The 25,738-nt window shown below is 40.9% G+C and overlaps 1 protein-coding gene across 5 annotated transcripts in view; it reads left to right on the top strand.

Moving 5' to 3' along the window:
* The window catches only part of LOC132149248 (septin-9-like), a 98,885-nt gene extending 73,461 nt beyond the window's left edge, over positions 1-25,424 (top strand). For all 5 annotated transcript variants that reach the window (XM_059558314.1, XM_059558317.1, XM_059558315.1 and 2 more), the window contains 9 exons: positions 463-669; positions 13,085-13,213; positions 13,419-13,500; positions 13,864-14,001; positions 17,003-17,120; positions 19,557-19,652; positions 19,737-19,833; positions 22,976-23,027; positions 24,010-25,424. In XM_059558314.1, coding sequence (XP_059414297.1) covers positions 463-669; positions 13,085-13,213; positions 13,419-13,500; positions 13,864-14,001; positions 17,003-17,120; positions 19,557-19,652; positions 19,737-19,833; positions 22,976-23,027; positions 24,010-24,142 — 1,052 coding nt within the window. In that variant the 3' untranslated portion in view covers positions 24,143-25,424. The remainder of the gene's footprint in view (positions 1-462; positions 670-13,084; positions 13,214-13,418; positions 13,501-13,863; positions 14,002-17,002; positions 17,121-19,556; positions 19,653-19,736; positions 19,834-22,975; positions 23,028-24,009) is intronic.
* The last annotated feature ends 314 nt before the right edge of the window (positions 25,425-25,738 follow it).

Here is a 25,738-nt window from a genome sequence, read left to right as displayed (position 1 = left end):
TATAAATGTGGTTTCAGTGATCCGATCATATTCCAGACACAATGTGCCTTGGCTTTTGACATAATGTAATGTATTGTGATCCCAGTCTGATCACAGAGGGGTCATAAGATGGTTGTACACTAAATAATGTCAGTAGATGATTTAAAAGGGGCTCTTTCACATGATGAATGCATTCGAGGAGAGATGAGAAAATTTTTGGCCCAATAATATGCCTTAAATAAATGGATATTTAAATCGAGAAGTAAAAATGTTCCAACTAACTCCAGGGTGGAGAAGAGTCGCCTGTTTATTATGTCTATTTTCCAGCTGTGTAGAAGCACATTCTATACAAGAGTGTCTGTATCAGCTTATAAAATACCCTGTAGTGTAAATGCTGCTGACTGCTGCGGAGTGCATATGAGCTTTAAAACAAAATGTCCCTGATATATGGCTCCTCATTATGTCTTTTCTTCATGTCTGCAGGGTCAGAGGTCATTTCCAGCTACAGCAGCAGCAGCAGTAGCAGCAGCAGTAGCATCATGGCAGAGACAGTTATACCAGGGATGCACCCAGCTATGAGCCTGGAGAAGCCCAGCGTTGATTTCAACTATGTGGGCATCGATGCCATCCTGGAGCAGATGAGGAGAAAGGCCATGAAACAGGGCTTTGAGCTCAACATCATGGTAGTGGGTGAGTCAACATTTCAAGCATTGATCTATGTGAAATTAACAGGGTTTCCGCGGGGCCATAAAAAGTCATAAATTTAACAATAAGAATTTAAGGCCATAAAAAGTCATAAAAACGTCCGGATTTTCCATACACTGTCATAAAAAATATTTAGCCACGTCTTAAATTGATATGCTAGTCCATTAATTTGTTCTTCCATCAAAATGCGCTCGCAGCGGCAATGGCATTCATTTGTTTCGCCTGTTGTAGTTCTGTATGAAGAATCTGGGTGGTATCACACTGGTATCACAGCGTTCCAGAACTACAAGGTCCATGCGCAGCATACAGACTTGTCAGCAGGACTTTCACAGAAACCCGTGCGAACTCCGAACATACTGTATCATACTGAGTCACTGCTTAGCTTAATTGAAATTATCCTGGCTATCACAATGGGAAAATGTACCTTTAACGATCTATGGCTCGAAGGCGGCCTGTTTAGTAGCTGGCTCAAGCCCGTCGCTAAAAATCGGTATCAAGCATCCAAACACAAGACACGGAAAAGCTGAACTGAGTAGCTGGTTACTCGTGTGCTGTGTTCGGTGCGGAGAGAGAGCCGCGTATCACGGACAGTCCCTCCTGCACATGAACGAACAAATACTAATCACAGTTTTGAACAAACAAAAGGATGTGAAAGAGCCCAATTCAGTACCACGGTGTTCAGGGCCCACGCAGAGAAAGGCATCTCAAAATGCTTGTACACCGAATTTTCTTCTTTTTGCTCTTGTGCCGACAAATACATACAAAATATGTCAAAATACCCGCCTTGGAAAGTATGCTCGAAATGACTTTTTTTTTTCTTTTTTTTTTTTTTTTTAAAGTTATTTGTCAGTTATTTGTCAGTTATTTCTTAAGTGAAAGTAAACAGTTGAGGAAAAAGACGCATTAATCGTCTCTTAAAGTGACCGCGCCTAATTTAGCTACTAGCTGCTTTAATGTTAATCCAAGAAAATTAAAGAAACATCACTCACTGCTCTTGACTGCATTACTTTGTAGTTTTAACAAGAATTTATGCACAGTCATACCAAAAATTATCCAGACTCCAGATATTATTTTTATATACATATTCTACTAGTAGGTACAGGACACTAATACATTTATTAGTGAGTATAAGCGAGTATAAGTAAACTGTGACATTATACCCAAAGAATCTTCATACAGTGAACTACTAGTGAAATAGATAGATATAAATGTTTTATCTATCTATCTATCTATATATAAAATTGGGAACAAAAAATATTCAGCACCTTATAAAGCACCATGCATTGCTTATGTGTTTTTATTTTCTGAATTGCTAATGCAACCTTTTCACACCACAGTCTGAACAAAATGAAGCATTGCTTGGTAATTGGTCAACAAAGTATTGATAGTTGTGTAAGTATTGTCAAAATAACAGTTGTCTGTAGTTTTGGTTGATTGTAATCCATTACGTACATTTCTATCAAAGTTATGACATTATCAAGACGAATTTGTTCTGACAGAGTTTAACTCTAAATTCTTGTCATATTTTATAACCATTTTAGAAGCAATAGCAAATGAACTGTAATAATGTGAGAAATGTTCAAGGTGTCTGAATAAATTTTGGTTTGATTGTATATTTAATTTTTACATTGAAGACTATCCAGTGCTATTTTACATTTAATTATTCGGTTTCTGTACCTGGACACCTACAAACTTGAAAAAAATTAATAAAAATGAACGAACATACAAATTAAACAATTTCAAACAGGGCCCACTGGTACAACCTTCACTGAGTCCCCGCTGACCCCAGCTACGGCCTGCCTGTGGGTGTTGAATACTGTGACCAAACACCAATAACACTTGTTATTTTGGAAAGTAATGCCATAAAATAATTGTTAATTTACAATGTTACTTTACAATGTTACAATTGTTAAGTGTTCCTGTGCTCTTGATACTCAAGAAAAAGAAGGCGAATGCTTCAGTTTCTTAATCTTAAGAAATAATAGAATAACTCTTTAAATAATAAAACTTGTTACTTTCAATGAAAGTCAATAATAAAAAAGACTTTTGAAAGGAATTTTAGTGACTGAAGTTATTTATCGTAATTCGTGTATGTCATAAATTCAAATCCTAATAGTCATAAAAAGGTCTTAAGTCTTAAATTTGACTGATTAAACCCTGCAGAAACCCTGAATTAATCGGCTGCATTTATATTAAATGCTTGGACTGTTGTGGAAGGAAACAGCACTACTCATTTGAACTGCCCCACACAGACCTTCTATACACTCGGCAACCACTAAACAGCAAAGAACACAAATGACTGTGATTTTAAACTAGTTTAACGCCGGATGAAACTGAGCTGATAAACAGCAGAAACACTGTGTGCAACAATGCAGTCAGAAGGCTTTTCAATCTACAAATCACCATCATTAGCCATGGATTTAATGTAGTAACACTAACCACACCATGGTATTGTGGCAGAAATTATTATATTATTAATGTATACATGTATTTAATATATTAACGGAGTAATGGAATATAATTACAGTATTTTTCTTGTGATTAAGCTATAGCGTTTGTGCATTTATACTAAATGTATTTAGGCTACTGTTTTTCATGCAAATACCTGGAAACCATATAGTAAAAATGTTACCATGGTTATTGAGGTGCTATATGTATGTTTTTAACTGTGGTTGTCATTTAACTAAATGTATGCTAATATGGAAGACCAATGGTTAATTTTAAAAGGGGTCATGAACAGAGAAATCAAAATTCCCTTGATCATATAAGAGGTCATTGTACTATAAAAACATCCTGTAAGTTTCAGAACTTAAAACTTTTTTGTTAGTCTAAAACGGCTTATATTGAAGCCAATCTTCCAAAACCACAGGTTGTGGAATGTGCCACTTTATGATGTAACAGTGTGGCTAAGCACCTCCTCTGCAGACTCCACTGCTTCTACATCACTGCTTGTTTAGCCCCGCCCACCGATTTGCACATGTAGTGTAAATAACTAGGCTATCGTAGGTCTATGCAGAAACCACACGATAATGTACCACATTGTTACTTTCAGTAATAGCATTGCTATAAAAATACCCTGTAATTTAGGCATTTGGCGAAACAGTTTTATTGTTTTTTTTTGTGAAAGTGAAAAAAAAAAGTGAAAGTGCCATAAATTAGAATTGTAGAGAACCATATAATTACTTCAACCTTAATTAAAACAATCATATGGTAAAGCTTCAATTTTCCATAAAACTACACACCTACATAAGGCAATTACATGACACGTAGGCTTTCATGAGCAGTACTCAATTAAATGCCACCAGTCAGGCTGTTATTCCATGTGCATATTTATGTTCGTTCTTGCATGTTAGTGTATTTTTTAGCCTATGTATGCTTGTTCTTGTTTTATCTTTAGGCTCACGAGGTCTCTGCTATTGTAGCGGATCAGCATTTTTATTTTTAGTCTGTTAGTTTCACTGTATTAATGAGTTTAATTAGACTTACAACTTCAGAAGAGGAAGAATAAAACCTGCTGTGATTAAACTGACATTCATAAACTGACATATTCAGTGATCACATAATCGTTCTAGTGTAGTAAATGTGTTATTTGGTGTTAGCTTAGTCAGCAATACTTGACAGTCACAGGCCACATACTTTAGGAGACTGAAATATTTTTTAGATGAAGGTTTGATGTGGTGCACTGATTGATAGGAATATGTCTCTGTTGCTGTCATCTTTTCAAGTGCAAATCTTGCCCGCAGCCAATTTCATTGATCTACCCACAGTCACCTGTCAAGAAAAGACTTCATGAAGTTCAGTGTGACGAATGGTAATGCTGTCAGTCAGGATGTGCTACACTATGTTAGGTTTAGAGTTTAGGTTAGGGTTTAGTATTTGCTGTTGTTCTGGGTGATTGTTGTGAAGTGTTTCTATTTTAGCACAGTTAAAACGTACTCGGTTACTAAACGTAACCTCTGTTCTCTCTAGAAGAGCGAACGAGTACTGCGTCTTAGCTAAGACGCTACGGGAAAAGTCTCTTTTCACGAAATACTGAAGCAAAAAATTATCCTTAATTTTGTATTTTTGTAAAGCGCATTTGCAGCAGTACACAGCCATAGGCGAGACGGCTCGTTCGCTCATTGGCTTGTTCTGCGGCAACTGCACAGCCTATCGAGCGCGGGCTGATGCAACATCAGACCAATAAGGGCGCTTCGCGCCCTTCTTGCCACTTCCCGCCGAAACGGGTGTGGCCCAACCTATAAAAGGAGCTCGAAAAGGCTGACTCACCTGATTTATTTCATCGCCGAAGCGAACCAGAGTGAATCGTGCGCACGGCAGAGAACGCAGTACTCGTTCGCTCTTCTAGAGAGAACCGAGGTTACGTTTAGTAACTGAGTACGTTCTCTTACGAGAGCTCTCTCGTACTGCGTCTTAGCTAAGACGCTACGGGAACCCAGTGTAAAACGCCGTGCGCGCAGGGATCACACACCAATAAACCTGAAGCAACGCCCAGGATTTACAGTGCACAGTCACCTGAGGGACTCACAGAGAGTCCAGGACAGAAAAGGGAAAAAGCCCTCCGTCCCATATCTAGCAGCATCCGTAGATGCGGCAATATGACGTCACACAGCCGAGGCAAGGCCTGACCAATGTGGCAATGCGGGTCTTACGCAATACTGCCCATATAACAGTCGGCAGCGCATAGCGCTCGTGAACTCAGAATTCCCCTCAGGGCCCTGATTCGCCTATACCGACAGCAGCCTGGCTTGCAAGGCGGGAACCTCCAGGTTATAGAACCTGATAAATGTAGACGGCGAGGCCCAACCTGCCGCCATACATATATCCTGCAAGGAGATCCCAGTAGACCACGCCCACGACGAGGCGATGGCTCTTGTGGAGTGTGCTCCGACGCCCAACGGGCACTGAAGGCCCCTGGAAGCGTAAGCTAACGCTATGGCGTCAACTATCCATCTGGATAGAGTCTGTCTCGAAACAGCCATTCCCTTGGAACGCCCACCGAACGAGACAAATAGCTGCTCCGTCTGCCGAAAGGCAGCAGAGCGAGACACATAAGCTCTTAAAACCCTGACAGGGCAAAGAAGACTCGAGTCTCCATCCTCCCCTGACACCGGCAGGGCAGACAGGGCAATAACCTGAGCCCGAAACGGTGTGTTGAGGGATTTCGGCACATAACCGTGCCTAGGTTTGAGTATGACTCTTGAGTCATTGGGCCCAAACTCCAAGCACGACTGGCTCACCGAGAGCGCGTGCAAATCACCCACACACTTCACAGAAGCGAGAGCCAACAAGAATACTGTCTTGAACGACAGATGCTGAAGGCTAATCGATTGGATAGGCTTGAAAGGGGGACCTTTCAAGGCCTCCAAAACCGCCGCGAGGTCCCACATAGGGACTGACGGAGGTCTGGGAGGATTCAGCCTCCTAGCTCCTCTGAGGAACCGGATGACTAAATCATTCCTTCCTATTGACTGACCGGACGCCGTTTCAGAAAACGCCGCGATGGCAGCCACATAAACTTTGAGCGTGGATGGGGCTCTGCCCTTATCCAACAGCTCCTGAAGGAAGGAGAGGACCTCCGTCACCTCACAACTAAGGGGTGAATAACCTCGAGCTGTGCACCAGCTGGAGAACACCGACCACTTCGAGGCATACAGACGTCGTGTCGACGGAGCTCTAGCCTGAGTGATGGTATTTAGCACTCTCACTGCGAGATCAGCGGGTAACCATTGAGTGCCCATACATAGAGGGACCACAACTCCGGTTGAGGGTGCCAAATCGAGCCCCTGGCCTGCGAGAGGAGGTCTCTCCTCAATGGTACCGGCCACGGGGCGACATCTGCTAACTGCATCAAATCTGGGAACCATGGTTGGTTCTTCCAAAGAGGTGCTACAAGCAGTATTGAACATCTCGTTTCTCTCACCCGTTCTATCACCTGCGGAAGGAGGGAGACGGGAGGGAACGCATAAAGCGGGCAGCACGGCCATCTCCGTGACAGCGCGCTTTCGTTCTTGGAAAAGAACGCGGGGCAGTGAGCGTCTTCGTGGGACGCAAAGAGGTCCACCTCCGCCATGCCAAATCTCTGCCACAACAGCCGGACTGTTTGCGGGTGTAGAGACCATTCGCCCGTAGGAACATTGCCTCTGGACAGCCTGTCTGGACCCAGATTCTGCAGTCCAGGCACATGCACTGCTCTCAGCGAGCACACGTTGCGCTGAGCCCAAATCAGGAGGCGTTCCGTCAGCCTGCACAGGTTTCGGGACCCGAGACCGACCTGGCGATTTATGTAGGACACCACGGACATGTTGTCCGAACGGACTATGACGTGGTGATCCTTGATATGGGGACAAAAGCGCGTCAGCGCGTTCTCCACTGCCAGCATTTCCAGGCAGTTGATATGATGGAGCTTTTCCCATTCTGACCATAGGCCAAAGGACGGTCTGCCTTCGAGCAGCGCTCCCCATCCCGAAGTGGAGGCGTCCGTCGACACCATTTTCACACTCGGGGAAGTCCCCAGGCTTACACTTGATCGGTACCAGCCGTTCGCTGTCCAAGGTGCTAGAGCCGCAACACAGCTCTGATCGACCTTGAAATGCAGCCGGCCAGACGCCCACGCTCTGCGCGGCACCCGAGCCTTCAGCCAGAACTGCAGGGGGCGCATGCGGAGCAGGCCCAGCCGCAGAACCGGAGATGCTGAGGCCATGAAACCCAGCATCTTTTGACAGTGTTTGAGCGACACAGTCGCGCCACAGCGGAAAGAACTCGCTGCACGCTGAATGCCCATCGCGCGCTGTGGTGACAGCCGCGCCGTCATGGAACACGAGTTCAGAACTATACCCAGAAACAGGATCGTCTGACTGGGGTTCAGCAAACTCTTCACCCAATTGACACTGAGGCCGAGCTTCTCGAGGTGATCGAGTAAAACGGCTCTGTGGTCCATGAGCTCCGCTCATGATCGGGCCAGAACCAGCCAGTCGTCCAAATAATTCAGCACTCGTGTGCCTCTGAGTCTAAGAGGAGCGAGCGCTGCAGCCATGCACCTCGTAAACGTACGAGGAGCTACGGACAAGCCGAATGGCAGGACTGCAAACTGGTATGCCTGGCCCTCGAAGGCGAATCTCAAATATCGCCTGTGGTTTGACGCTATCTGTATTTGAAAATACGCGTCCTTCAGATCTATTGACATGAACCAGTCCCCTCTGCGAATCTGCGCGAGGAGCTTCCTGGTCGTGAGCATTTTGAAACTGCGTTTCATCAATGCCTGTTCAGCTGTCTTAGATCCAGTATGGGCCGGAGACCCCCGTCTCTCTTGGGCACCAGAAAGTATCTGCTGTACAGCCCCCCCTCGCTTTGAGACACAGGCTCTACAGCCCCTTTGCTCAACAGTTTTGATATTTCGGCCCGAAGTATGTGTGCTACTTCTGTTTTGACCGTAGTTTCGACGCGCGCTGAAAAGCACGGTGGGCGTCGAGAAAACTGTAGCGTGTAGCCTCTCTTTATAATGCCTAGCACCCAATCCGAAACCCCTGGAAGCACTGACCATGCATTTGCATGAATGGCTAAGGGCTGGATGCGAAACGCGCTCTGTTGACTGGGCAACGGGCAGATCGCTCTTCCTCGACCCCGTTCCGGCGCTTAACCGACTGGAGGGAGGCTGAGCAGGTCCCGTGGGACTCGATATATCTGCGAGTAACCGTGGGCTGCATGTGTGCACTTTTACCACTTTAAACTCGCTGTCTGCCTGTGCAGAATGTACGTGCACGGGCCTCGTTTTTACAGAAGCCCCGCGCCGTATGTGACATAGTGTATGTGGGACTGGGAAGTGGGCACGTTTACTATGCGGCGCGCTCGACCGATCTGTGTCGATCTTATGTGCGCTAGCCCTGTGTGCAGGGCTGTGCTTATATGTGGAGATGGGCACTGGGTAGTGGGCATCGTCACTGCATTTATAGCACCATCGGCCGTGGCCGGACGAGCACACACGGGTTTCGTTTTTACAGAAACCACATGACGCGTGTGACATAGTAATAGTGGGCACTGAGGGGTGGGCACGTTTACTATGCAGTGTGCGCGACCGACTTGAGTCGACATTATGGGCGCAGGCCCTGTGTGCAGGGCTGTGCTTACATGTGGAGATGGGCACTGAGGAGTGGGCATCGTCACTACATTTATAGCACCATCGGCCGTGGCCGGACGAATGTGCACGGGTTTCGTTTTTACAGAAACCACATGACGCGTGTGACATAGTGATTGTGGGCACTGAGGAGTGGGCACGTCTACTATGTAGTGCGCGTGATCGACTTGAGTCGCTTTTATAGGCGCGAGCCCTGTGTGAAGGGCTGTGCTTATATGCGGAGATGGGCACTGAGCAGTGGGCATCGTCACTTCATTTATAGCACCATCGGCCGTGGCCGGGACACCAGAAATTACACCTTTTTCGGGAAATATCTGGGTAGCCGTGATAACGGTTTTCGTGTGCAGGCAAGCGGGCAACCGTACAGGCTTGCGCATTGCAAACAACGCTGAAACAGTCACAATCTCTGGAAACTGAAACAGCGGCGCGCTTAGGTGAGAGCCCGGCCGCAGCGGAACTCGTACACCGGCGCTTCGATGAAGCAGCCATCGTGTGTAGTGCCGACGCAGCGTCATGCAGCATGCGTAGATGGCTTTCCCAGGATGGCTTCGGGGCTCCCGGCCTCACCGTAATCCTCTGCCGTGGTCCCCGCGGCGCGGGGCGACGGCCAGTAGAGCGAGAACGGGGGTCTCGAGCTGCGTTGCTGAAGCTGTTGTGATAACGGCTTTTGTGTGCAGGCAAGCGGGCAACTGTGCAGGCTTGCGCATTGCAGAAAACGCTGAGACAGTCACAATTCCTGGAACTGAAACAGCGGCGCGCTTGGGTGAGAGCTCGGCCACAGCGGAACTCGTACACCTGCGCTTCGATGAAGCAGCCATCGTTAGTAGCGCCGACGCAGCGTCACACAGGAGGCTTTAGATGGCAACACCGCTTTTGCCGCCGTCCAGCAGAGGGCGGACAAAGGTGCGTCGCTATCGCCTGTTCCACCGGCGGAAGTGAGTGGTAGTTCCTGTTTTTAGCATCATCAGTGTGGAGAATGCTAGTGAGACAGACGAACGAGTTCGTGCTGAATATGGAGCGTTCCAAGCCTTCGCCACCTCTTCGTGAAGCTCAGGAAGAAATGAGGCGGGCTTTGAGAAGTACGCTCATCCGAAAGGGAAATACCATCCAGCCGGGAACGAGAGGGGGGGGCGCTGGTGCAAACCACTCGCGGCCGAGACTCATCGCGGCCAACACGATCATTCGCCCCGGCTCCTTCTCGATGTCAGCTCGTCTGCTGGGCTTCTGAGCAGAAGGCGCGAGATCCTCGGAGCTCGCCCAGCCCTCACTGCCCGAAGCTAGCAGAGAGCGCGTGTCCTCTTCCCCCGACGCGGCCCTGAGATCGACTTCCTCGGACGACGCGCCGGCAAACAGCGGGCGCTGCCCACCGGGAAGCGATGCAGGGGGGGCCGGTGAAGCAGGGCGAACCGGCAAGCTCGGTTGAGCTGAAGACGGTTCCGGAATCCGCTGGAAGCGATGCTTTTACGGCGCCTCAGCGCAGCGGAGAATGCAGGCTCAGAGAAAAAGGCCAGGCGAGTCCTCAGAGTCACCATGGCAACAGCTCGCAGTGGGGGCATCCGCCGTCAGCGAGCGAGCGCTGCATGATCTTCACCCAGGCAGGAGACACAGATGACGTACCGGTCTCCCTCACTGAGTGGGGCTCTGACGAGCCGCAGGAAGGCATCTTAAAAAAGACGCGAGCTCTTTTACGAGTGTGTGTCGCAGGGCGAACACACACACACACATAAAGAACAGCTTGTATATAACAGGATTGAAAGGATATAGGCACCGGATAGCGCAGCAGGAACGGCAATGGAAGGCGGCGATGCCAGCAGCTTCAGAATGGCTCGTCCTGCTGATGTGCTTTCTCAGACGGCGCTTGCTTCCTCCGTGATCCAGCGATGCGTGAGCTTCGCTGAAGAGATGAAAAATCAGGTGAGTCAGCCTTTTCGAGCTCCTTTTATAGGTTGGGCCACACCCGTTTCGGCGGGAAGTGGCAAGAAGGGCGCGAAGCGCCCTTATTGGTCTGATGTTGCATCAGCCCGCGCTCGATAGGCTGTGCAGTTGCCGCAGAACAAGCCAATGAGCGAACGAGCCGTCTCGCCTATGGCTGTGTACTGCTGCAAATGCGCTTTACAAAAATACAAAATTAAGGATAATTTTTTGCTTCAGTATTTCGTGAAAAGAGACTTTTCCCGTAGCGTCTTAGCTAAGACGCAGTACGAGAGAGCTCTCGTAAGAGAACTAGTGTCTATGGCTACATTCAGACTGCAGGCTGGAGTTGTCCAAAAAAAAATTTCATATCTGATCTTTTTAGCATTATAAACAGCACAAACAACATGGAATCTTTCTTTTTTTTCTGTTCTGATTTAGTTCACTTGAGTACAATGTTTTGCAATGCAACATCAGTCTGAACAGTCATTTTAGAATATGATTTTTTACGCCACTCTAGATTGGCGTTATTTTTACTTATTTTTCAGTTGGTATGTGTGCCAACTTTCTTATTGTTCTTGTGAACATACAAGTCAGGACCGTGATCAGTTCACAACTTGACACTCTAATTTGATATTGACCTCATTTAAAAAAATGTGAACAGGCAAACATCCAGTTCAATTTAAGTTAATTCTGTTGTTTTGTTTTTGATAACGGAGCAAACATTTAGTTGCTGAAGTCTTACAGTTTGCTTATGAAAATGGGTTAATAATGTGAGACAAGTGGAGTTTAGAATGAGGAAATAAGAATGTAAATAGGGCAAAGTGTTTAGGGCATCACCTGGTGGTATTTTTCAGTTTTAGAATTAGCATCCCTGAGGATGCAGTTCCTGTATTAAGAGGAAATAATTACAAGCTTAATTCTGAATTCGTACTTGTGCAAGGCTGCAGCTGGTTTCTCGCATGTGGCTCTCTGGGTCAGTGCGGCCAAACCTGCTGTTGACTTAACCCAGTCAGACCTGAGAGAGCCAGCCCTCTGCATCAGCATTCCCATTTCCAGCTGCAGCTCGTTTGTCCTGAATCCTGTCTCTCACATTCCCTCACATTTTCCTGACACATTCCCTCACATTTTCCTGACAAAAGGGGAAGGAAGGCAGCAAGGCACATCTGAATCCAATGTCAGTGGTGGGATTGGATAACAGGGTGTTTAGAGAGAGAGAATTAGCAGCCCAATTTAGTGCAGAAAGAAACAGGCCCCCATCACTACAATATGATGAGCCCAAGGCTGACGGATGTGAGCTAGCGAGGTTAAAGAAAACCACAGCTAAACACAAGCTCCTGTTAGCAAGAACCAAAGAAATGATGGCTTCAGTCAAACCACAGGACAGCTCGAGTGGAATCATCACTCATTATCTGTGAATGAATCCTTAGAAGTGTATTTATTTTTTTTTCTCTTACATTTGATTTAGTCTTTTTGACTGATCAAATGTATGATGTGCTGCAACTATTTATTTACAAATAAAAGAAAAATGTCCTCTCTTTCGTGCATTTTACCTTTGCTTTAGCTTGTGTACTAATATAGATTCTAATTTAAACATGGCTTTGTATACTAGTGGTTATTATTGGCTCATTTGTAAGTTTCTTTGGATAAAAGCATCTGCTAAAGGGAAAAAAAATGGAATATAGACATAATACAGACATCCAACTATAAATTCTCAACTGGACTGATATCTAGACTCTGATTTGACTCATTAATGTTTTTGTTTATAATCCATTATTATGTACTTTATCTTTGTGTTGATGTGCAAGCATCTTCTTTCATCCCCACAGAATGATTTTGCCACCACCGCACTTCACTATGGGGAAAGTGTGTTTGTGATTATTGACAGCGTTTGGGTGGCTCCAAATAGGGTGTTTAGTCTGACAGCCAAAAAATGGCTAAATTTTGGTCTCATGAAACCATAGCATCATCTTCCAGCTGGCTGCAGAGTCTCCCACATGCCTCCTGGCTTTCTGTAGCCGAGATGCCATGTGACATTTTTGAACAGTGGCTTTCTCTTTGCCACTCTCCCATAAAGCTGTAAAACTGTCTCAGTCACTAAAGATGAACTCAGAGTTTCATTTAGTCTCAGTTTTTGGGAAAGGTTTACAGCTTGCTCAAAGGGATATTCAGTTGGATTTGTAATTTTTGATTATTTTATATAATCAAACTATAATCTGACAGACCAAAATCTGTAGACTTGCTCTGACTTTCAGCAATTAGCATGGAGTCAAATAAAATGCAAATCATGGCAAAAAATCTGGGCAAAATTACTGTAATGTATTCTGTTTATTTGATTGTTGTACATGTGTACAGGTCAGAGTGGTTTGGGGAAGTCCACGCTGATGAACACGCTCTTCAAGTCCAAGGTGAGCCGTAAGTCTTTCCCAGGCACGGCTGAGGAAAAGATTCCCAAAACCATCGAGATCAAGTCCATCAGTCATGGTAAAGCCGCACCTGGATCTATTTTTTGTCATTTTTTACTAATGTGCCATTCGTACATTCATGCATGGCCATTCAGCCATAATTATCTTGAGTTCAAAGAGTTTTATCTGCCATAAGAATTCAATAAAATCTTATTAGTTACTAATCTAACTTCATTTTATTTACTAGTTGTATTATTTCATATTGTCATCCATCTTGTACACAGATATCGAGGAGAAAGGAGTTCGAATGAAGCTGACGGTCATAGACACACCTGGGTTTGGTGACCAGATCAACAACGAAAATTGGTAAAATAGCCTCCAGTTTTATCATGGTCTAAAATGCACTGCATTCAGTCAGGTCCTCTTCTGTGAAATATAAATGAGAGTCTAAAGCAGTTCTGTTAGCGTTGGCTGTATAGTTTTGTTTTGGGCATGCTCTGCACCTATCTGTGAAGCCATGCTTGGAGAACATCACTTAAACTCTCCAAAATAAAACCACATGCCACACATTCCCAACCTTCAAAGTGATGCTGATCAACGCTTCATATTCTATGAATATCCAACTAGAAAATCCAGAGAGATCAATGTAGTGCCAATCGCTCTTAGTCTAGAGACATTTTGAGGGATAAGTGTCATTACATTTATTTCTCATTCATCTCTTTTCAACAGTTGGCAGCCCATAATGAAGTTCATCAATGACCAGTATGAGCAGTACTTGCAGGAAGAGATCAATATTGACAGGAAGAAGAGGATCCCAGACTCACGAGTGCACTGCTGCATATACTTCATACCACCCACAGGACACTGGTTAGTAAACATACATCTGTGAACTTCAGAAGTGACTTGAAACAGATCCTCATTTACCCTAAAATCCATGTGAACATAGGGGCGCTTTGAATACACAAACGGTGTACTGGGATCACTCTAAAGGCCTTGTGCTGCATATACAGTACCTCATGTCTAGTAACTAATATCACCTCTGTTAGCATGAAGTGTTGTACATTGCCTGCCTAATGATTGATTATGTACAATAAAAGGGGACAACTAGGTGGGAAAGGTTGTTTAGGAATGTTTGGGCCTCCAGAGGGCAGTACTGTTCCTTTTGCAGAATGAAGTGATGTTCAGTGCAGAGTAAATCAAGACAAGCTGTGTCTTGATATCTAATTTTTGCACATTCAATTAACACTTGAACACACTTTAACCAGATACAAATACCCCCTAATACTTGTATTTTCATGACCAGGAACTGCCAAGGCATCTTTCGGTTTAATAATTTTAGCTCTAAAACCTGACCTGCTTGTAAAATTGGTGTTGAGTAGAGTCGCTACACTTATTTTGACAAGACCTTGTGTAACGCATTACTGCTCGACCTTTGGCTGGAAGGGCAGGCTTTTAACAATGCGACACTTACATAAACATTTAGCGATCCAAAGAGCATTTTTCCAGCTTAATTTCGGTACGTGGTTCTTCAGGATTTAAAAAAATTGTATAGATCGAAATATGCTTTGCCCTCCTGAGCAACTACTGTTTACGTCTGGGATTTGTATTCACGGTTTACCATCAGCACATTTCCTTGTTACATCTAATAATATCTTTTGTGCCAGATTAAGTGGGTGGTCTGTTCTGTTATTTCTCTCTGATGGATAATTATTGTGTTCGCTTGTGTTTTTATAGCTGTTGTTGGCCAGCTTGAGTCTCCAGGCATTTTTCTTCATGTACTGCAGGATAGTTTTTAGAGGCCTTTCAAATAAAATGTGTAGAGTATATGCACATGTACACATGCTCCGTTATCCTGACAGAGGCACGACCCATATATTAGCAGAGATGCTTTCTGTCTGTCTATCATGTGATAGTGCAGAGTAAATATTAAGAGAAAAATAAAAATATATAAAACACCCTGACGAAGGCCTGCTTGGGCTGATACACATTGGTGTTTTTAACATGTAGCCTTGTCTTACAACTTATATTTTGCCTGCTATGTGAGTGCCTGGATGTGGATTATCTTTTTTTGCAGTGGAATCCGCTGTTAGTTTTTGACATTTTTAAATATTAAGAGAATTCGGGACTGAGAAGTGTAAAGCAGACCACCTGAATAGAGTTTATGCCAAAATCTTGAGTAATATACTCAGGCTTCATTTGTGTCAGCAGAAATTGTGAATTTTATACTACTGTGTATAAACTGTGCATTAGTTTTATATAAAAGAGAAAAACATTTTTAATATTTTATATATATATATACACACTGCCATTCAAAAGTTTTTTTAAAGGTATCTAATGCTCACTAGGGCTGTATTTATTTAATGAAAAATACAAGCATCATTAATATTGTGTTTTATTTTAATATATTTTTGAAAATGAAATGTACTCCTTATTGATGCAAAGCTGAATTTTCTGCATCATTGCTCCAGTCTTCAGTGTCACAAGATCCTGATACGCTGATTTGCTGCTCAAGAAACATTTATTGTAATTATGAATCTAAAAAAAAAAAGTTGTTTTACTTAATATTTGTTTGGAATGTTGACATGTTTTAGGATTGTTTTGATGAACTGGAATTAAACAATTTATTTAAAATAGAAATATTTTTTAACATAATAAATGCCATTACTGTCAGCCAATTACACACCCATGGATTCGCTGTCCTGATGGCACCTGAGTGTGTGGTGCTGTCAGTGACTGACTGTTTCATGCCCATCCAGCACTTGATGTCACTGCTCAGCAGCTGCAGTCTGGCTTTGAACAGCTCGGCTAATTAGAGCCAAACAGTCAGCCACAGAGACTACAGAGTGTGTCACATCTCAGAAGGTGTTGATTTTGGGTGGTTCTTGCCCTCTGGTGGTTAATGTGTAGTCCTGTTAGAAGTAACTTAGGTTTCATTAATTAGGAATGTAACGATTAACTGCAAGCCGGTTGAAAATGGATTAAAATATGTGATGATTCAGATCGGTTGAGACGCTAAAGAAATCGGGATTCATTTATGGGTAGGGGTTTATATGAATGCATGTCTGAGGAAAACTTAATGCATTTAGAAAGGATAAGATTTTTTTTTTATCTTTTCATCCTGCCTCTGTATAATGCATATTAAAGTCCATAAGTGCAGCGCTGCTTTGTTTACAGTAGAAACCAAGGACACGCTTTAAGCGCCATCTGCTGGCAGAGAGTGAATCTGCGTCTCATTCAGCTCGTCCGCTGTTTCATGCAGATATATTTATGTATAGTTTCACAAAACTGAAGTCAAAACATTATGGTTTTGCTTCAGATTTCAAAATTATAAAATTTAATTTAGATTAAAAACTGCTCATGTTGCTCATGCAGCATCTTTGTTTAGATCATGATTAAAAATGCAGTGATTGCCTCTAATTTTTAATTGAAAGATTACACACAAAGCCTTATTATCTTTATATGAACAGATTTATGTTATGTGTTACTAATTAATTTGATTTGGGGCTTGTTTTAAAATTTCAAAAGTTTTTTTTACATTTACATTACATTAACATTTTGTCATTTAGCTTTACTTTTTTCCCCCAAAGCGACTTACAACCGAGGACAATAGAAGCAATCAAAACCAACAAAAGAACAATAATATGCAAGTGCTATATTAGTATATTATTATAGTGTTATATTTAAGTTTCACAAAAAAGTGCAGCATTTTGTCCAAAACATTATAAAAGGAGACATTTAATTTATAATTTGTCTTAAAACAAAAAATTGTGAATCAAATCACAAGTTGAGTGAATCATTGCATGCCTAATTATAGTGATTTTAAGAAGTGCAGTCCATCACATCTATTTCTCCTTTGTCATTTCCCCAGTCTTAGGCCTTTGGATGTGGAGTTCATGAGACGTCTTAGTAAGGTGGTGAACATTGTTCCTGTCATCGCTAAGGCTGACACTCTGACTCTGGAGGAGAGGGACTTCTTCAAAAAGAAGGTGAGCTAAAGTTTGACTTACAAATGAATGGCTGTTATTGCTTCTTTACGGAATTCAGGGTTTCTGCAGGGTCTTAAATTTTTATTTTGATTTCATAAACTATGATTTTATTAAATAAACATGAGCACTGCACATTACAAAGTCCAGTGCTGCTGATTTGTTTACTGCAGTTACCGGGGAAACAATTACAGGTGCATCTCAATAAATGAGAATGTTGAGTAAAAGTTAATTTATTTCAGTGATTCAACTCAAATTGTGAAACTCGTGTAACAAATCAATTCAAAACACACAGACTGAAGTAGAATATGGTGACATGCCAATCAGCTAATCAACTCAAAACACCTGCAAAGGTTTCCTGAGCCTTCAAAATGGTCTCTCAGTTTTGTTCACTAGGCTACACAATCATGGGGACTGCTGATCTGACAGTTGTCCAGAAGACAATCATTGACACCCTTCACAAGGAGGGTAAGCCACAAACATTCATTGCCAAAGAAGCTGGCTGTTCACAGAGTGCTGTATCCAAGCATACAAAGTTCATGCCAGCTCTAACATAAAAAATAAGATGGAAAGATGTCTCCTACGTTGGACTAGAACTGGCAGATGTGGCTGTTAAAAAAAAAAAAGGGTCCTAGTAGAAACGCGGTCCTGAAGCTGCAGCCTCCAGTATTTCAGGAACACAGTATTGGGGTTATTTTTGTTCAGACCAATGTGAAAATTGACCCATGTTTTTACCCTACAAACACACAGAGCTGTAAGTGTGAAATGGTGGATCGACAAGAAGATAATGCTTTATAAATGCCTTAACAGTTCAATGTATTTGTTATTAATATGTTATTGATAATAGTTGTTTACATTAATATAATAATTAATACTTTTGACTCATCCATTTTATTCAAAATAGTTTAAAGGCTGAAATGTGAACTTTTTTTGTGTGAAAACTATTTTAACTGTATATCATTATTTTAACAGACATTGCCCTGTCCTGTTCATATGGTATTCATTTTATTTGTGTAGGTCTTAAAAAGGTCTTAAAGTCTTTAAATTTGAGTTTAAAAATCCTGCAGAAACCCTGAGAGTTAATGTGCTGCTATACTTATTTTTTATTTATATGAAATATTGTAGATACTGTAAAATATTCAGAAGAACAGCTTCACTGTGTATTAATATTTGAAAAACACCTCCATATCAAACTGAAATGGTGTAAAGTATCTTTAAATAACAGGTGACTTTACATTTATGGGACTGGATAAGGCTTGTTCAGGTTTTACAATTTCATGTGGTGTGGCAGCAATACCAACTTAATATGATATTTTATGTTATGATATTTGTTTATTGAATAAAGGAAAATAATTTATATATATATTTTATTAATACTTTGTTGAAAATAATGAGCCTGGGATGTGTACACACGAATTCAAGGAGTAAGGAAAATATGTTATTAGTACATTGCACATTAATTGCGATTAGTGATTAAACTTACATTTTCTTGAAAATGGCATTTATGTTTTTCAAAATCCTATTTTGTGTGTGCATTTCTAAAAAAGATCATTTCTTTCTATTATTGTGGACACGTATTTTTATGCCGGGCATGTTGTATGAGATATAATCAGACAAAATGCAATGTGTGGATCTTTGTGCGACAAGCCCCGGTGGAATAATGTGAATACCACAAGACCGATGCATTCATGTGTGGAAGAACTAGTACATGCTGTCTTGTTGCTATTCTAGTCTCTTTCTTCCCTAAGAGATTTCCAAGACTGCAGATGGTGTCTCTACATCTTCTACAGAAACACTACTGCCCTGTCAAAATACAAATGCAGTTTTATTTATAATGTGATGGTGGATTACTTAAGAAATTATGCATGGCAAAAAACAAGGACTGTCTTGGAAGTCTTAAACTTTCTTGTTGCTTTTGATTATTCTGAAACAAAGTTTATGCAGTTTTAAAGCACTGGAATGAGTCTGAGATGTCACATGGTATGATGAAGTGTAGGTAAGCAACATCTGTTCTGGGATTGTTAGTTGCGTTTCACAAAGCAGTAAAGAAGTACTCGCCAACCTCAACGGCTTCTTGTGCTTGTGCTGGCATGCCTCTTACAGGAGGAACACATGCTGTTTGGAGCACAGACACAGATCTTTCTGTTTTGGAAAAAGCTCCTGACAGATTCCAAAAGCATTTGTTCCCTAACCAGGAAGGGATGATAAGCCAAACTTAGTTTAACTTCAAGGAAAAATTAGAGTATCAAAGTATTCTCACCCTGTGATGTCACATCCAGTCTAGCACAGAATGGATGTTTTGAAAAGAAATTTGTTTCTTTTGATTTTCAGTATGTATTATCAAGGAATAGTTCGAAACAAGTGTTTCTAAAGATGGCATGATTTTTATTTTTATTGTTTATACATGTTATATATACAGTACTTTGTCATTTTGTATAGATCAGGGAAGAGCTTCGAGCCAATGGGATTGATGTCTATCCACAGAAAGAGTTTGATGAGGATGCGGAGGACAGAACGATCAATGAGAAAATAAGAGTGAGTTTGCAGCACATTAAGAAAATATCCATAGTTCATTTTAGAACGTGGTGATATTATCGGTTTCTTTCCTCTGTCATTTAGGAGATGATTCCTTTTGCAGTAGTGGGAAGTGACCAGGAGTATCAGGTCAATGGGAGAAGACTATTGGGAAGGAAGACTAAATGGGGAACCATTGAAGGTATTGTGACCCTTTGGTCTCTAAACCTCTTTAGAGAAGAGAGAGGGAAAGTGATTAGTAGGGCTGCAACTAACGATTATTTTGATAATCGATTAATCTGTTGATTATTTTTACGATTAATCGGTGTACTTATATTTTAGTTTTTTCCATTTTTTCCCCAAGTAAATTATTAATAAATGGTCTTTATCCTTCAGCATAGATTTAAGAGATTGTAACCATTTTGCACTGTCATATCCTCATCAAAAATATACCTGGAGTTGTTTTATTGTGTTAGTAATCCTTTGTCGAACTCTTCTGCAATCAGAACACTGACCCATACTCTAGCAAATTTCACAAGGAGATTTCAAATAATGTTTTCACCATGGCAGTCCTTAGAGCTCCTAAAGTAGTTTAACATCCTGAACAAAGCTTATTAAGGAATCTTTCAGAACATATTTTCACGAAGAATAAGGATAAAACAGAATAAAATTGCAGTGCATTGTATTTTATTATTTACTGGGAAACAGCTTTATAGCTTTTGCTGTGAAATTGTAAACAATCCTTCAAAAAAAGTGCCAATGGCATGAAACCTGAATGGAACTCACAATTTAAAGTAAAATCCATCAGAAGGTTGTCCAGAAAAAAAAATTGGACACACACAAAAAACCTGCTGTGTGAAAAAGAGCAGTGAATACTTAGACAAAAAGTGCATTTCAAATATCTACATTTACCTCTCTCATTCAGTCATAATTAGGCTGCACGACTGAATTTTGAACTGGTAAACGACAAACTGATCACAGAACATGTTTGTAAAGCTTTAAATGTTAACTGTTAAAAAGCAATGTTATCAGCTTTTACGACTAAACATTTGCAAACAACATTGTACTGGAGAATCTGCACAAATGAAAGTCTTAGGGGCCGTTCACAAATCGCGCCTAGCGATTCTCCTCCTTTCCACTTTCTCCTCCTTTCCAAAGCGCTCGTGCAGAAGCGCCCCTGAGGCGTCTGCCTTTGCTAAGCAACCATGACGTGCTCTCTCCTTGAAGAAGCGGAAATTTCAGCAAAGGATAAATGGATTTGCAGCTCAAAAAATCGCTTGCAGTAGCTCTGCTACTAAATTTATTTCAAAATGGAAATCCATATACAACTATGATCAGCTGTTCCTTTCATCTTGACTGAGCTTTTAACGTTGTTACGGGAAAGGATGAAGCTGATTGGTTAGTTCTTGTCACATGACCCGCGGTGCGGTTGCGGCATTCGGAAAAGTTTAAATGTTTTTAACTCGATGCGGTGCGGTGTTGGAAATAACGAACTTGAGCGCGCTAAAGACGCGATATGTGAACGTCCCCTTAAACAGTTCAGTAGTGCAGAGTTTACAGGTTACTCTTCTTTTTTGAAGGCTCAATGTAAAGTACTCCCACATCACGCTGAATGCTGCAGAGACGCTGTTCGGGAAGCACGTGACATAAAACAAGGCCAGCTATTGGCTATTCGCTACTTCTCCTGTTGTACTGGCTGAGTAAAACCTCCGGTGGCTCATTACTGCCACACTTTGGTCACCGCAGATTTGAAATATGCACGAAATGAGCCGCTTACGGCAAATAAAAGTTATTTAGCAACGAATCGATGACTAAATTAGTTGACAACTATTTTAATAATCGATTTTAATCGATTAAATCGATTCGTTGTTTCAGCTCTAGTGATTAGCAGACTGTGCAGACATCAAGAGAGCTCATTAACCGCAGACACACGACTATGAGTCAAACATCACAGAGCCTTATCCTCTGTAAATGAGGACCCACTCAGAAGACCATTATGAGTGCGTCATTCTGCCTGTGAGTCAGCGCACTGCTGGACAGTTAAATGCTTTTATCACCAAGCTCCAATGATGGGGACTTCACCATTTCCCCTTTTCCCCAATTTATTTTATTACGTATAATACTAGAACTTGTTACTTCAGGATTCTTTGATGAATAGAAAGATGAAAAACAGAATTTTTTGGAATAGAATAGAAATCTTTTGTATCATTAATTTAGAATTTTAGATTCTAGCAGATATTATAATTGTAAAATTTTGTTATATGTGACCCTGGACAACAAAACCAGTTTTAAATGTCAATTTTTCGATATTAAGATTTATTTATCATATGAAAGCTTTCCATTGATGTATGGTTTATTGGGATCAGATAATGTTTGGCCAAGATACAAATATTTAAAAAATCTGGAATCTGCAAAAAAATCTAAATACTAAGAAAATCACCTTTAAAGTTGTCCAAATGAAATCTTAGCAATGCATATTATAAATCAAAAAAGTTTTGATATATTTACAGTTGGAAATTAGCAAAATATCTTCATGGACCATAATTTTTTCTTATCCTAATGATTTTTGGCATAAAAGAAAAATCAATCATTTTGACCCATTCAATGTTTTTTTGGCTATCGCTACAAATATACCCCAGCGATTTAAGACTGGCTTTGTGGTCCAGGGTCACATATATTATATTATATTATATTATATTATATTATATTATATTATATTATATTATATTATATTATATTATATTATATTATATTATATTATATTATATTATATCATTTATACAGGCTAAAGTATTATCATTATTGACTCATATAGTTTGTCTATTGTTAATAAAACTATTGTTTAGTAACTATCTGGGTGGTGGATGTACTTAGTAAAAACTCTTGAATTTTTGGTGAGATGTTTTGAGTCAAATAATAATCCTGTAATCTTTCTGAAGAGCTTGACTCCTCTTATTAAAGTCTTCTTTGAAACCCTTTAATTTTAATTTCTAATTTCTGGATGTTGATTCCATGGTAGCTTTCTCGTTCTGTTTAATGGAGTTTGACATAATCTATAATTCGTAAACATTTCTTCACATCCAGGCAGCTGTGGATTTGTCACACTGAATTTGTCAGGCTCTCAGGGTTATCTTTCTGGAATACTTCAGTTAAAATTGAATTTCTAGAGATTGGAGTGATTCTGTCTCCTCTCTGTCCACCGCTCCCTGAGTATACCTGCAACAGCTCCACCTAGTGAACAAGTGCTTATTGCTTTATGTGTTGCTCCAAATGGTTGGAGAGAAATCTGTGCTCTCTGCCTTCTGTTTGTAACTCTTGTGTCTGCTGTGTTTTGGTGTCTATAGTTGAGAATATTGCCCACTGTGAGTTTGCCTACCTGCGGGACCTCCTCATAAGGTCAGTGGATTAAGTCTATGTCTGTGGTTAACCAAACAGTGTTACAAGTATACTCTTGTGGAAAAGAAGTGTGCTTTATTGTGTCAAATGTACTTTAATTAAGGCCATTTAAGTTTAATCACGGAGTACTTCTCAGTTTCTCAGAACAGAAACATTAAGTTTCTCAGAACACTAAGAACACTCTAAAAAAAAATTGTAATATGTAAAATTTGTTGCACTATTAAAAGTAGATTTTAACTTGATCTATAAGTAGACGTACTTGATTTATCATTTTATCTTTAGTGTTATTTGACATTTTAAAGTTTAAATATTTTCGATGTACTAAACAGCATCTTCTTTACAAATGTATTTAAATACGTGAACTACAGGTTTAATTAGAAATTACATTAAAGTATATTTTAGCTTACCATGAGTCGTTATCAGGATAATCGACCGTTCGCTTTAACCACATTTCAGAGACAATAGAAGTAAATATACATTTGCATTTAATTGCAATTAACATGGTTTGAAGTGTCAGAAAACATTACATTCTGTTCACACTTAAGTATGTTTTTTTTTAAGTATATTAATTCTATAACTACTCTTTTTAAAAGAATGCTAAAGTGTACTTCGTTTTCACAATTGTCCAGCTATGTCACTAAATTTTGGATGGTTGATCCAAAAATGTAATTCTGTCATCATTTGCTATTTGGATGTCACTCTGTTTTATCCATATGATGAAAGTCAAAGTCAAAATCTTGTTTAAATAATTTGGAGTCATTGGATGGACCAAAAAAAACTGAGGCGCTTTTTTTTTTTTTTTTTTATCTTTTGTGTTTCACAGACTAAAGTATGTAAATAAATCTTTGGACCTTTTTAGGGGTCATTAAATTGTGTCAGAATTGTCCTTTTTGGGTGAACTATCATTATTATTATTCATTATCCATCATGCTGGGGTTTTTTTTTTTGTCATCCTAATGTGTTATTGGCTCATGTCCTGCAGAACCCACATGCAGAACATTAAAGACATCACCAGCAGCATCCACTACGAGATGTACCGTGTCCGTCGGCTCAACGAGAATAACACCCAGGCCAACGGCCTCGGAGAGCACCATCCAGCCTGTCGTGAAATCTAATGACCCCTCCAGCACTACCCCCCATTCTCCACTCCTCTCCAAACCTCCAATCACTTTATGCTCTGTCCCGCCCCCTTCCATCAGCCATGGACTGAGGTGAAGAGGTCCATCTAGAGAAGCACATAATGACTTTACCTCCCAGAAACTCCAGCACAGTGCCCTTTAATCCTCACGGACACTGGAGGGGCGAAGAGGTCAAAGAAACAACTGTTAAAAAGCTTCTCCATACACTGCATGCGTTTGACTCACTCTGTTGATGCTTCAGGTCTGTGTCTCTGTGCAGAGGTTGATTGAGGCAGGTTCTGATTGGTCAAGCTGTGGGAAAAGCTCTTCACATGCGTCACTCCTCCTTTTGATATCGGGATGATTATTTTACAAAAGATTTCTGAGAATTCTCCTTTTAATGTGATTTGTTGAATACTCTGTTAATATTTATGCTTAATTTTGAGCAAGACAGATAAGAGACGAGGCTAAGTCATCTTTTGAAACCAGAGCTGATGTGGCAGCACCATAAATGTCCATTCCTTATTATAAAACTACAGGTTATCTGAAGTCTTTCACTACTAAATGAATACTAGTTGCCTACAGCATTATGGAGAACCTGGTGTGCCACTGCTATTTGTTTTATCACATCTGTGCAAATAGTTACAGGAAAATGGACTCATTGGACCTCCACTACCATATTAAAACAGTAATGATTGGGATTACAGCTTTGGGATTTGTGTTGGCAAGATTTTCCAAACTGAATAGTATTTATGTTGGTTAGATGGGATCGTTACATGCTTTAAACAAGCGGTCTTATTTATTGCAGAATGTCACCTGAACTCTGAAAATTGCAGTGTTCAATAGGCTTTTAATGAATTGTTTAATTGTTTTTTATCAGGCAGTATTCAGTGCTGTTGATCTTAAACCTTCCAGACTGCCTCATTCTCTTCCATGCCTTATATGTGGAAATCTTCACCATCTTTTGTCAGTTTAGGTGTCTCGTTTTGTCTTGCCCCAGAGGAAAAAGCTGAAAGGAGAGGAAACTCAAAGTGCCAAGATGTCTGTGTGCCTTAAAGCTGCCTGCCTTGTCTGATGAGGAGCCACTTTTAAGAACGGTGAAGTTCCTCAGGCTTTGTTCTTGCCTGCAAACCCCTTTATAAATGCTCATCATTGGGAAAATATATTTGTTTTTTCCTGTGCTGTATATTCAGTGATTAAATTTTTGTATTGGTATTCAGAGTAACACAAATAAATTGATATCCTGTTATTTTAAGGAAATAAAGATTTAAATGGTAAATAATTATTTTGACTTTTTATAAATGATTGACTCTTAAATGTGTCTAGATGTTGTAATTGCACACATTTTGTGGTACTGAGAAACAATTAATGATGACTCCTGTTTTCAACTCCATGACTCATGACTCCTGTTTTTTGTGCAACATTTTCGAGGTGCTAAACTAATTTGTAAATTAGGTTAAATTAATTGAACTTTTATTAAAGCCGTATCATTTTGATAATCATTTGACATTTTCTCTTCTAGAAGTATGTGAGAATTGCTTATTTTCAATGCATTTCCCTAGTAATTACTTTTATTAACAAGATTATTGTACA

This window comes from Carassius carassius, chromosome 9 (assembly GCF_963082965.1).
Source record: "Carassius carassius chromosome 9, fCarCar2.1, whole genome shotgun sequence".
In the NCBI taxonomy this organism is placed as follows: Eukaryota; Metazoa; Chordata; class Actinopteri; order Cypriniformes; family Cyprinidae; genus Carassius; species Carassius carassius.
Note: the sequence above shows the minus strand (reverse complement) of the source record. Positions and strands in the feature narration are given on the sequence as shown.